This window comes from Pteronotus mesoamericanus, unplaced genomic scaffold (genome assembly GCF_021234165.1).
Source record: "Pteronotus mesoamericanus isolate MK-2021 breed Mesoamerican mustached bat unplaced genomic scaffold, CSHL_Meso_final scaffold_1066, whole genome shotgun sequence".
Lineage (NCBI taxonomy): Eukaryota > Metazoa > Chordata > Mammalia > Chiroptera > Mormoopidae > Pteronotus > Pteronotus mesoamericanus.
Window position 1 is genome coordinate 1,722,003 of NW_026555299.1, and position 13,415 is coordinate 1,735,417.

At 54.9% G+C, this 13,415-nt stretch overlaps 1 protein-coding gene across 1 annotated transcript in view; it reads right to left on the bottom strand.

The window, feature by feature from the left end:
* The window catches only part of DGKZ (diacylglycerol kinase zeta), a 41,588-nt gene extending 32,676 nt beyond the window's left edge, over positions 1–8,912 (bottom strand). The window contains exon 1 of the mRNA XM_054587086.1: positions 8,701–8,912. Within this exon, the coding sequence (XP_054443061.1) occupies positions 8,701–8,912 (212 nt within the window). The remainder of the gene's footprint in view (positions 1–8,700) is intronic.
* Positions 8,913–13,415: the final 4,503 nt, after the last annotated feature.

A 13,415-nucleotide genomic window follows, 5' to 3' on the forward strand; every position in this document is an offset into this window, starting at 1 on the left:
GTGAGTGTCACCCCATCTAGCAAGGGTCAGGCACAGAGGACAGGAGCAGAGCAGAAAGAGGAACCAGAATGGAGCTACAAGATGCGGACTCATGTCATGTTTCTGCCACTTAGCAGCTGTGTGACCTGGGTCAGGTCAGAGAGGTTTACCTCTCTGAGTCCACCTTAAACCTTTCTGGAATAAGGTAGGAGGTAAACAGATAAACCTGTGAATACACGTGTCAGGGAGCTTTTCTGAGTCTCAGTTTTCACATCTGTAAAATGGAAGGAGGGCAAGAGTAATAATTGAACTCATGGAATTTTATGAAGGTTAAGTAAGAGGTGAAGGGTTTAGAAATGAATTCATTCTTTAACTATTATTGGGTGCCTTCTCTGCGTCAGGTGCTGTGTCAGACTACATAGCAGAGGGCAAAGAAGCAGGGCTGCAACTACAGAGCTTAGAGTCGAATGGAGAGGACATCTAGAAAACAAATACTCAATATATAAAATAATGTCAGGTAATGGGATGTGCTAGAGGGGAAAAGGAGGCCAGAATGAAGGTGGGAAAGAATGATTGGGGGGGGTGCCGCTTAGGTGGGGGGATTGGGAAAGCCTCTCTGAGGAGGTGACCTTGAGAACAGACCTGAATGAATTAAGAGCAAATGATGCAACTGCTCCGGAGCACAGCATTCGAGGTCCTGAGGAAGGAATGTCCTTGATATGCATGCAAAAAGGCCTCACTGTGCTGGACTTTGAGACCATCATGAAGATTTAATAAATGCACAGTACGGCATATACTTACTTTTTATTATTAGGGTTGTTTCTGGGATGGAAATCGTACCTTCTTCCAGCACTCTTTAATCACCCTGCTCTATAATTAGTATTTTTTTGTAGCTCTATATGTCTTTGTTACCCCAGGAAAGCTATGAATTTCTTGAGGACAGAAACAGTGTCAGTTCAGTTCAGGTCAACAAACATTTGTGCCGCAGCAGCCGCAGACACAGGGATGCACACGATGCCCCCCAGCCCTCAGAAACCTCCATCTGGTGCTGTAATCACCTCTGGGTCCCTCTTGACTGGAGTATAGTATTTCTCAGTAAATATTTGTTTAATAAATAAGGTTACATTATGAATAATTAGTACTCAGCAATGATAAAACTATAGCTAATATTTCTTGGACACTTCTGTACCAGAAACCTTTGGATCCTTGTAATTACCCTATGAAGTAGATCCTTTTATTTTCCTTTTACATCTGGAGACTCTGAGGAACAGACTGTTAAGCTCACTTTTCCAAGGTCACCCAACTGGTAACTGGTAGAAGTCATGATCTGTGCCCTTCAGGAAGACATTCGATTGCCCCTCTAGGACTGGGGATGTGGCCAAGTGATGCCCCTGAGGCTTGGCACCCCCTTTTCCAGCAGCTTTCCTTTGCAGCCCATCATCTCTGAATCCCTCAGGGCTGGTCCTGTATGTTGTGGCCCGTCAGAAACTCTGCCAGTCAGACCAAGGACTATTCTAGAAGAAGACTGTGGCAGGGCCCTGTGCTCCTCTCCCAGGGATTCTGCAAGTAGCTGGAGCAGTTAAACAGAGGAAATGGGGCTGGGCTTGTTTTCCAGCTGCGCTTCTGGCAGCTCGGGAGCAAGCAGCGGAGAGCAGGAAATGCGGCTCCTGGAGGGGAAGCGGGCAGGCTGGAGGCTCTGCGAGGCAGAGCAGTCCCGACTGCGGGACCTCTTGGGTTTGTCCTCTTCCAAGCCCTCGATACTTTCCAGGTGGGGTGGGGAGGACAAGGCTGGAAGGGACAGGTGCAAGGCTGGGGAGGGTGCCCTTCGCAGATCTTAGGCTAACGTGTGCCAGCGCTGGGGAGCTGGGGACCCCTCAGAATCCACCCAGATACACACAGGAAGAGGAATCTAGGTAAGAAAATTATTCTGGGCTTTGTTGAGGCCCCAGAGGGTGAGATGTTCTACTTTCTGTGGCCTGGATGATTAAGTGGGAGCTGGGGAAAAGAAATGTACCAGGGCACCAAACACTCACACCACGATCTGGACAGCCTCTGCTCTCAATACCAGCCAAGCTGGCCTCCTTGGCCTGACCTTCAAGGATCCTTACGCTCTGGTTCCTTTCTTTGTTGCCTCCTTGTTCAGGCTTTCCCTGCAGAAAGAGGTTTTCTCTCGACTCACACCATGCTGGCGCCCACCTCGCAGCAGGCGCTCAGTTACCATTCCTGCCCGCGTTCTCCACACCTCCGTTACCGTGCTGCCCTCACCCCTGCTATTCCATGCTGCCTACGCTGCTTCCTTGCCTTTCCTGCTCATAATGTTTGACCAACCAAAATCTTTATCCTTCAAAACCCCAGCGCAAGAAGCAAAAGCGGGAAGGTGAAGAGAGGCCCAGATCAGGGTCCATTGGTTCAAACTCCAGCCCTTCCCATGTGACTGGGCAAGTGACTTAACATCTCTGGGCTGGATGATGAACCAGATGATTTTAAAAGTCTCATTTGGCTACTAAGAGTCAAGTGCTGCTCCAGAGCCGGCACTACCACCCCACTGATTTGTCTCTGACACTCACATTTGTTCCCAACAATATCCCTATGTCACTTGACCCTTTGTGCACGTTAGTCTTGTCTCCTTACAGGGTTCTTGAACCTTATGCTGCTCTAGCTCTGTGCTGGGGCAAGTATATGCTTAGTAACTTCCTATGGAAGTTGAAATGCGCTGAACTTCAGTGCCCAACAAGCTGAGCAGAGGGAGGGGAACTGGCTTCCTGTTTGCATCAGTCGCTGTGGTGAGATATGGGGGAGTTTTTGAGTCTAAGTTCCATCCCAGCAGCTAAGCCTGTGATCCAGGTACCTGCCAAAGCCCTTGGAAGCAATTCTGAGGCCAAGAGCTCCAGCCGACTGCCAGCCCTGCCCAGGTGCTGGGCCTCTGGCACCACCCCTCCCCCGCCAGCCCCAACACTGGCGACAGAGGTACCTAAGTTAGACTGCAGGTGCCACTAGCTAGAGACAGATGGAAATTTGATTAGGCTCCTTCTGTGTAGCCTCATTAAAGTCATGAGCAGGAGGAAATCTGGAGGAGGGGCTTGAGACCCTCTCCCATTGGGGCAAGAGAGCTGCGGTAGCTCAGCAGTCAAAGGTGGACCCTCCAGTTACCATGACCTCTCTTGGTGACTGTCCTTTGGCACCTCCCAGGGCCCCAGGTTGGAGGTGAAAGGAGGCTGAGGGGCGCTGCCCTCTTTCTGGGTCAGCTGGGTATGCCCTGAAGAGCTTCCTTCTGACCCCTCCTTGTCCGCAGCACCAACCCCAACGCCTCCTGCCCTCCTACCCTCCCACCTGCAGCTTCTAAACCATGGCAGCAAGCCCAGCCACCTTTCAGCCGCCACATCTCCTGTCCTATTATCCCTCCCAGCAATATGTGCACTTAGTACAGAGCCAAAAGAAAAGATCCTTAAGGATGAAAGTCCAGGCTATGAAAAGTAAAAAGGCTTGGGAGTGAAACCCACCTGAGTGTGGATCCTGGCTCTACCAGCTGGCAGCTGTGTGACCTTGGCAAATTGCTTAACTTCTCTGAGGCTCGGTTTCTCCTTTGTAAGATGCTGTCCAAGGGCCCTCAAATCCCCACCTACTCTATGCACCCTGCTGTTTTCCTTCCCCAAACATCTGTAGCTCAAGAGCATCTGTAGCTCAAGCACAGAGGAGCCCAGCAGAAGCCACATTTAGTCCCAATGCCTTCCCGCCCCTCTTTGTGTGTTTTTGAAGAGAGACCTCCCCCAGCCTGTGCTAACCCTCTCCTTGGGACCTGGCCCCCTGAGGGGCTTCTCTGAATGCTCTGCTGTGAAATTGCACCGAGGCGAAAACAAGACTCCAACCCAGGCTCCCTGTTACCTCACTCAAGGGCCATGTACTCAGGAGCACATCAGAGAACCTGTTCAAATGCTTTTGCTTGAACTGTTCAAATGCCTTTAGTCCTCCCAGCTGCCCTTGAAGGGCCCAAATGGCTTGTGCCTGCCCTTGTGTGGGTGGCAGGGAGCATGAGCTGCTGGGGGTGGGGGCAAGTCCCAAACACCCAGTGTCAAAATAGGATCAGATAAGATTCCCTCCCTGGGATCCTAATCCCTGCACTGTTTCCTTCAGGACGAGCCTGGCCCCACTTCCGGGCACTGCCCTGCTTGGCCTTTGACTCACTTGTCAGCAAGAACCTTAGGTCCCTGCGGGGAAGAAGGAGTTCCAGGCCGGGCCTGGGCCCCGCCCTTCCCAAAGAAAGGAAAATAGATAGACCCCCAGCTTCCGGCTTCCTCTGGCCTTAGCGCCCCCTCCTCCTCTCCACCTCAGCTCTCTGCCCCCGGTTTTTGCATTTTTAATTCAGGACAGAATGTGATCTCTTGCAGCTCCTTGCTTTATCCTGTTGCTATTTAAATTACAAATCGGCCCCATCTCCCTGTCACTCTTGGGTTATTTTTAGCTCCTGGTAAATAGCAGCAGGGAGAGTTGGATCAGGTGCCCCTCCCTGGAGGACTTGCGTGCCCACTGCCAAGTGCCTGCAGCAGGGGGCACTCTCCCCTGGCAGGTGTCGCCCCCAGTCGCTTCCCCCCAGCCCCTCTGTGGGGGTGAAGGGGACAGGGAGGACTGCGAGCTGAGGCGTGCACACAGGCTCAGTCTCCGCTCTAAGTCCCCATTAAGCGCTGCCACCCCCAGGTCTCACCACCACCCACATCGCTCAGGGCCGATCTCCTTCAGGGGCCTTGTCAGACCCCCCAGACCCACAAGGAGGTCCCCTAGGGGGGTGCGGGGCAAAAGATCTTCTAACTTGTGTCTCAGCCCTACCACGAGTCAGGAATTTTACATCACTTATCTTCCCGATCTCCCCAGCCACCCTTTTGTGCAGGTATTAGTGTCCCCATTTTCCATATGAGGAAACAGGGTCAGGGGTAAAAGTGGCTTATCCAGCTAGGAAGGGGCAGGGCTGGAATTTGAACCCAGGTCTCTCTGACCTTAAAGCCTGTAAGCATGTGTATTGCACTGTCTCTCTCAGTAAAATGCACGTGCCCTTTGCCCAGGGCCCAGGTTGATTCCCAATGCCCAATGTCAGCTGTCGTTCCTGTGGGCTTGTCCTGTCCCTTCAGCTGGATCAGGGGTTGGCAGACTCTGCCCCATGGGCCATATCGGTCTGCTGCCTGTTTTTGTAGGTCTGTGAGCTAAGACTGGTTTTTACAATTTTAAATGGTTGGAAAAAAAGCAAAAGAATAATATTTGTGACAGTGGCAATGATATGAAATGTAAAGTTCAGTGTCTATAAATAGTTTTGCTGGAACCTGGCCATGCTTCTTCGTTTACATATTGTCCATCGCTACTTTTGTGCTACAATGACAGAGCAGAGTGACAGAGAGCATGTCACCTGCAAAGCCTAAACTATTTACTGTCTGGCATTACTGTCTGGCTTTGTGCTGAATCATACTTTTGCCAAGGGGAGGGACTCTGTCCCATACGTGCATGCCATGCAGCGCCAGGCCCAGGTCCAGAACTCCAGAGGCACACTTCTTGCTGGCCACACCCCAATGGTTCAAGTTTTTTTTTTTAAAGATGTTATTTATTATTTTTAGAGAAGAGAAGGGGAGGAGAAAGAGAGGGAGAGAAACATCAATGTGTGGTTTCCCCTCACGTTCCCCTCTACTAGGGACCTGGCCCGCGACCGAGGCATGTGCCCTGACTGGGCATTGAACTGGCGACCCTTTGGCTCAAAGGCTGGCCACTGAGCCACACCACCCAGGCCTGATTCAGCTTCTTCACAGGGGAAACCAGTGGTTTCCAAATCTTCTTGATTATCAAAATTACCTGGGAGAGGTTGTTAAAGCTGGGATGCCCAGGCCCAATCCTAGACTACCTATATCGGGATCTGCGGGGATGGGGCTTTAGAAATCATTTGAAAAGAAATCCCTCAGGTGGCCTGGTTTGGGAACCACTGGGCTTAGCTCCAGAAGCCCAAGCGCTGCATCTCTGACTGGCCCTTTCAGACCAAATTCAGTGTCCCTTGAACCCCTCTGGCTTTTTCCAGGCTGGACACCACCCTCCAGTCATCTCTTGAGCCCAACCCTGATACTTCAGAACTTCCTTGAATGTGTGGGAGATACCTTTCCTCACACCAGATGCAGATGTAAGATGTCCCCCTGTTCCCCTCCCCCTGCAAGAGTTGCTACTGGAGCAAACCTGCCATCTCACCATTCTCATAAAACAGCTGTCAGCTTGGGGGGTGAAGAGAACTGACTTTCCAGAGACCCCCATGTCCCTAAAAGCTTCCGCTGTCCTGCTGAAAACCCCCGTCCTCATCTACGTCCGAGGCAGCCAGGCCTCAATCCTGCTTCTGCTTCCACTCCTCGCCCTCAGATTCTTTTGCCCCCGCATTTGGTCCCACAGTCTTTTCTCTCTGTGAAGGGCTTTCAGCGGCTTTTCTTAGCAACTCACAGCGGGGTGGGAGGTTCAGCTGTGAGCCAGAGCTGCTTGGAACTGTGGCAAGCGGAGGATGTGAAGAAGGCCACCGTGGGCCTGAGCTCTTGCCAGCCCTGGGCGGCCTGGGCGAGGAGTGCTTGCAACGGTCATCAGCCCACTCAGAGCCGCAGCCTCATGGGAGGGCTTAGCCAGAAGCACAGCTTGTTCCTTGGGCCTGGAAAGGTTTTTGTGGGCCCAGGGCTGCTGTTTCCTTCACAGGGCTTCTTCTGCCTTCTCCCCAGGGGCCTCTCCTTGCCTTGTTGCCTTGTCTGGCTCTGGTCCTAAGACTGGGCTCCTGGCCTAACCCTGGTGTGTGGAGGTGCCTTGCCTGTTGGCTCCGGGGTGAGGGCTGGAGCCTGTCCTGCGGCTATCTTCTGCAGACCTCATGCAGGTGGTTCGGAGGTCTCTGGATACCTTCACAGCCAGAGAGGAGCCATAGCTTGGTCACTGTCTGTTCTCAGTGACTAGAGGCTCAAATGTGGGCTGTGGAGGGCCCTCCATTCAGGAACCACACTGGGAAGAATCCCAGCCCTTGCAACTGTGTTCGTGTGCGTGTGCTTGCGTGTGTGTGTGTGTGTATGTGTGTGTGTAGCCTCTTCCATCTTGGCTTTTTAATGTTTCTTTGCTCCCCATCCTTTAAGGCTCTACCTCACTCTGGCCTCCTTTCTAGCTTTAGATGATGTTTGTCCCTGATCCACAGCCAAGGGAAAAATCTGAGGTCCCTCTCCCGTCCTGTTACAAGTGAAGAACTGAGATCCGCGGAGATATTGTCTCGCTCAAGGACACACAGTGAGTCACTGGCAGAAATGAGAATTCAAGCCAGGTCTCCTGATTGCCAGACTAATATTTCTTCCAGGAGCCTACATCCTATGCCCCACTTCCCGTCAGTCAGTCACCTGTGCACTCTCTCCTCCCTGGGGGGCTCTTCTATCTGTAGCCGGAAGGCCTGGGGCAGATAATGCCTTCCTCCCTGTATGGTGCTCTGGGAGAACTTGGTAACGGAGCTCAGTGCACCTCTGATTCCTTAAGTACCCCCCAAAGGGAAGGCAGGGCCCATGGGAACCTAACCTACTTCCCATTTATTCTGAACATCTCACTTCATGATGGTGAGGCCCCTGCCTGCTCTCCCGTCCCCCCCCAAGTGATGGAAGCCTGATGACTTCAGAGCTGTTAAGAACATACAGGCCCTTCGAGCTCTAGGGGCTGGGTTTGTTTTATAAAACATCTTCCCAGAAGTCCGGGGGAGAAGGGCAGCCTCAAACACTCCCCACGCCCTCGTGGTTGCAAACAGAAAATTGTCTCTCTGAAAAGGCTGATGGCATCAAGGACTGCAGATGCCTCAATGTCCCCGCTGGACCCTCCAAAGAGGTCACTGTGGGCCAGGAGCTTTACAGGCGCAGCAAGTCCAAGCCGAGGCTGTGGTCTGAGAGAGGAGGAGGAGGGGAAGGGCTGCCTCTGCCCTGCCTCCACCCCCTCCCCTGATGCCCTGTCTGTGGAACACACTTACCAACCCTTGTCTGAGGGGCAGCCCTCCCTCATCCCATCCCAGGTCATAAAAGTGGCTTTCGAGGCCCATCCCAGCTGATTCCTCCAGGGAACCCCTGGGCAGAGGGGGCAGGACCAGGGATGCTAGGAATCTTTCACAGGCCGAAGACCGTTTGATTAAGACGACGTCTTAAGGCGGGGGCGCGAGGTTCAGCCTCCCACCAGGGAGGCCAGTGGCCGCCTGCTAGGGCAAAGGGGTGCAGGGGGGGTTCCTTTTCCGTCTCCAGGCCCCAGGGGCTCAGCTGCGGTGGCAGGGAGCGACGCAGTCACTCCCAAAAGCCAGTGCCTAGCGCAGGGTCAGCCCACAGGAAAGCTCAGGTAAGGCCTATCAGATGAATAAGGGGTCCCTCTTTCCCCCAGAAGAAGGGCCGGGGAGTGTACCCCCGTTCTCCCCAGCAGACACAGGTCGGTAGGGATCATGGCTTGGTTAGTCTCCCCTCACTGCCCAGTGCAGTGCCGGGCACGCAGTTGGCATCAGTTATTCCATGTTGAATGAGTAGGGTTTTCACAGTTGAGACAGAGAAGGGGTCCCAGAAACTCCTCCTCCCCCCTGCACGCGGAGGGCAGGGACCCCTTCGTAGTCATTTCTCATCCTCAGCGTCAGGCAAGCGGCTGGCGCTCAGTGAATGCCGATGCAACGGGGCGGGAGGGGGGTGGTCCCAGGCGCCGCGCTGCCCTCCGCCCCCTTCTCCTTACCTGTAAGACACCTGTTTTCGTAGGTGCATCTGGCGGAACCGCTCCTCCACTGGGAGCCCAGTGGCCATGCCCCGGGGTCCCTCGGGCCAAAGCTGCGAGACCTCGGCTTCTTCCCCCCGCCGGCAGCGTCGCCGCACCACCTCCTCCTCGGCCGCCCGGCCACCGCCAGCCCCGTCCCCGCGGGGCCCTCCGCCGCCGGGCCCCTCGGCCATCCTGCGGCTGCCCGCTGCCCGCGCTCCTGCGGCCTTTCGGGGTCCCCGCTAAAGTTCAGTCTCCCTTTCTCCTGGGCCCAGGGACGCGGGCGTGGAGGGAGCGGAGCGCCGGGTCCCTCCTGTCCCTCCCGACGCCCGGGCTCCGACGACGGGAGCAGAGAGACGCTGGGCGCTGCTCCTGGGAAAGGCGGCGGGGGTCCTCCCGCGCCCGGGGCGGGGGTCCTTGGAGGGTGTCGAGGTGCTGCGTGGTGCGTCCTGGGGCTTCCCCCGGACGGCTGGGGCCGGCGCCCGAGCGGAGCGGGAGCCGGGGCGGCGAGATCGCTCCTGCAGCCGCAGCCTCTGCCAAGCACCGGAGTGTCACCTTAGAGACACCCGCAGGCCCGCGGGGTCCGGGGGCGGGGAGGGCGCCGCCCCGCCCAGCCAGCCCGGCTCCGGGCAAGGAAGGAGCGAACCCGGCCCAGCCGGCGGTGGGTACGAACACTGCCCCAGGCGCGAGGCTAGGGGTGCGGGGCGCCCGCAAGAGCCCGCTCCTGCCCCCGCTCCCCGTATTCTGCTGCTCGGCAGCTGCCAATCACCTCCCGCCCGTCACTCAGCGAGCGCCTGGGATGCCCACCCCCACCCTCGTCTTGCGTTTTCCGGCCACGGCGTTCGCCGCCGCCGGGCGGGCAGGTGGAGGGCCGCGGGGGCGGCGACAGGAGAGGGCTTTAACCCCGTCCGCGCCACCAGAATTTAGAGGCCCAATTAGATTTGGGGAAGGGGAATCTACTCGGGGGTGCCTTGGGTTTGGAGATGGACCTGATTGCCGGGAACACTGTCTTTAGGCCCGGAGTTCTGGACCCCGCCGGGAGCGGGACTCGGCGCGGGTGGCATAGGAGTGGGGTGGGACGGTGAACTTCCAGACCCTGGAGCCTGCACTCCTCCAGGCCTGGCTGCCTGCTGCGACCTGCCCTCCTGAGGCTTCTCCTTCTGTGGACCCGGGTCTCTCAGAAGGTTGAATCGACCTTCTGGGTTAGGAGGAGCTGATGGGAGTCTATCTTGGACTCCCTGCTTTTCTTGCACCTCCAAACCCCGTGGTTCCTCTTCTTGTCCTCGGGGTGTTCCTAACCTCAACCTTACGCCTGAACGACGGTGGGATTCTGGTTAAATTCTAAGACTAAGGTCTCCCATTCACCGCCCCAGACCCTTCTGTCTGAAGTTGACCTTTGATAATAGCCTCTGCTCTCACCCTGCAATATGTAATGGCTCCGCCTTGCCTATGCTTTCGCCCTGCATTCAAGATCTGCCTTGATCTTCCCACATCCTATTCTCTGCTTCCGTCCACTTCTTTCCACTCATCTGTGCTCCTGATTTGGGGAAAATGCCATCAGACCTGTGCAACATTGTTCAGACTGTCCCCTCCATCTGCAATCTCCCTCTGTTGATGTACTTCAAATTCTGAGGCTCTGCTCAGATACCTACTTCTCTTCCAGGAAGCCTCCCTGGACAGCTCTAGGTGAAAGTCTCGCTCCTTCCTCCCAGCCCCCATTGCCCTCTGCACCTCCTGTCTAGTTTAGCCTGTGTCTTCTCCTTGCCCCTTGACCATGAGCCCAAGCAGGTGGGGGGACCAGACTCGCCGAGGGCGAGAACTGGCTGCAAAGGAGGACAGCTGCGCCGATCGGGCTCCTCCAACTCTCCCCGCCTCTGCAGTGGCTGTCGGCTCTGCACCGTTGCCTGGAGTCTGTGCCCCTCTCTGTTCCGCCCATGGAAATTCCGTCTATTGTCAAGGCCCATCTCAAGTACCACATCCCCCATGAACCCCTCCCTGACACTCCCCTACAGACTGTCTCCCTCCTTCAGCCCCGTGACTATTTCCTGGGCCTCTCTCTGGGCAGCCCCCTTCACACTCTAACAATAACTACCATCTCATTTGATCCTCACCACAACTCTGGTGGTAGATATTATCTCTTCCTCCATGCTGCAGATGAGGACACTGGGATGTCATTCAAGCGATTTATTTGCTCAAGGTGACTCAGGCAGTGAGTGGTGAAGCCAGGATTTAAAGCCAGGTCTTCTGGCCCAGAACTCATGCCCTTTTCCACTTCCCCGTGCTGGCTGCCACACAGGAGCTGCCTTGAATTTGCCTGTTTCCCTCATCTGAAGCTCCCAAAGGGCAGGAGGGGGCCTGCTTCAGCTCTGCCTCTCACCTCTCCCCAGGCCCAGTAATCCCATTCACTGTGGATGAATGGAATAAGTGGAACTGCATTAAACTTCTTGGCCGTGGGAGGGGTGTCTTCCCTAAAGCCAAGTTCTAAAGAAGGCGGGGCAGGGCACTTGGGTGCCCTGCCTTCTAGCTGTTGCCCTTGGAATTGCCCTTGGGATTGCTAACTCCCTATCAGCCTGGTCCAGGGTAGCCTCCTACACCATGAATTATGGTAGTGCTGGCTGGGTTTGACATTCCCTCACCAGCTGCCTAGCTGCTGGGTTTCCAGGTTGGTGTTTTGTTCCGCTCTTTCCCGCTGAGCCCTCCCCACTCAGTCCTTTTAAAAGTGAAGCTTCTCCCCTCTCTCTTCACACCTCCCCCATTTAGTACCAGCTGCTAACTGCATTATTTTTTAGCTACGGCTCCACCCTCTTCCCAAGAATCCAAGGGAGAAATGAAGGCCCCCTCCCCTGAGCAGCCTGACCACCTTCTGCAGCCTTTCCCACTGCAGCCTGCTCCTCAGAACCTCTCCAGCCCATTGTCTCGGTGCTCAGAAAATAATGGCTAATGCCTTTTGAGTGTTTACTGCAGAACTGACCTCGTGCTGAGAGCTTTATGCGCAAGCTTTCAGTTAGCCCTAGCTGCGGGGTGCTGAGGGTGGGTGCTGTTTTCCAGATGAGGACACCGAGGCTTCACGCGGGTAGGGAGCTGGCCAAGGCCGCACACCAAAGTGCAGCATGGACTCCAGGGCTCATGTTCTTCAGACACTCTGACGACAAAGCAACTCAGGCTCCCGTGGAGGTGAGTTCTCAACCTGTCTCCCCACCTCCCCGTGACCCAAAGGACACCTTTTACCAACATCAGATAGGCCAATTTGGCCTCTGAAATTGGAACCTTGCCCTGGCCCATCCCAGGTCCAGGCATTGCCCACAGCTACTCTCCCTGCTTCCAGAGCTTCTGGTTTCCAGGCATAACAAAGGGTTCGTTGTAGCAATCTGAGCAGAATGACTGTCACTGTGAAAGCCATCACATGTGTGACAAAGCCGGCTGGCAGGCTGACAATAGAGTGCAGAGGCAGTAGCTCTATTACTGCACATGCATTGGGGGCACCTCCCTTCAATGGCAGTGACACATGGCCCTGAGGAGGTGGAGTGTCAACAGGTGGCTTGTGTGAGTGGATTAACCTCTCATCGTAACATAGGCGGGGCAGACTGCCTTGATTGGACAGGCGTAAGGTGCAGGTGGCAGATGACCACCCTTTGACCAGCTCACCAAGTCCTGGGCTCTCTGGAGTAGTTGCTCTAGGAGGCCCCTATGTTCTTGGATCATGTGCAAGAATAAAAATCTGGGCGGGGGGAAGGGCATCTGGAGGAGAGAGGAAGGGGCGCTGGGGTGAGAGATGGAGAGCTAGAGGTGCAACAGGAGCTCTGAAGCCAAGCAGACCTGTGTTCAGTTACCAACTTGGCCACTTCTTTGCTGCATGACCTTGGTCAAGTCATTTCACCTCTCTGAACCCCATTTTCTTCATCTGTAAAAATACCCATTCCTTATTGGGAGCGTGCGTGGCACATGGGAATTAGTCAATAACGGGAGAAGGGGAGAATGGGAGAATATGGGGTAGATTTCAAGCCCTTTCGTATCAGGAGCCAGGTCTTGTTTGTATTCTAACAGGAGCAATGTGCCGTGCACATAAGGGATACCCCTTAAATATTTGTTAAATGAATGAATGAGTGATGGATGGTGAGGGCGGTCGCGCCAGAGGTCAGCTTCGTTTCCCATTGCTGAGTAACTATTTCAAACTTTCCCCTTTCCCTCCATTCCGCTCCCATGCCAATTCACCCCGCTGCCCACCCTCAACCTTCACAGCCCGGGGGAGGGAGCTCCCCCAGTCCCCTGCCTCCCCACATCCTTCACTCACAGAATACCCTTCCTTTCTCTCCAAGCTTCTTGGGTCCAAGGTGGGCCTCTCCAGCCACTTCCTGGTTCCCTAGACCACACTCCTCATCCATCATTTTACCTCTCTGTTGGCTCTTTATCTTCTGGAAATAACCATGGTCAACTCTTTCCCATCTAAGAGAACAGCACTGAACTGCCCTTGATCTCGCCTACATCCCCTCGAGTCACCATTCTCTGTCCCTTCACAGCCAAGCACCCTAAAAGAGTTCCCTATCGCCTGCCCCCAGTCTCCCCATTTTCATGTCAGTTCCTCTTGTTCTCACTTCTCGCTTCCACCCCAGCTCTTCCTCCTCAACAGGGTTCCAACCAAGGTCATGGCAACCTTCTTGTTGTCAAAGAGAAAGGACACTGTCTTCTCCTCTTTCCCA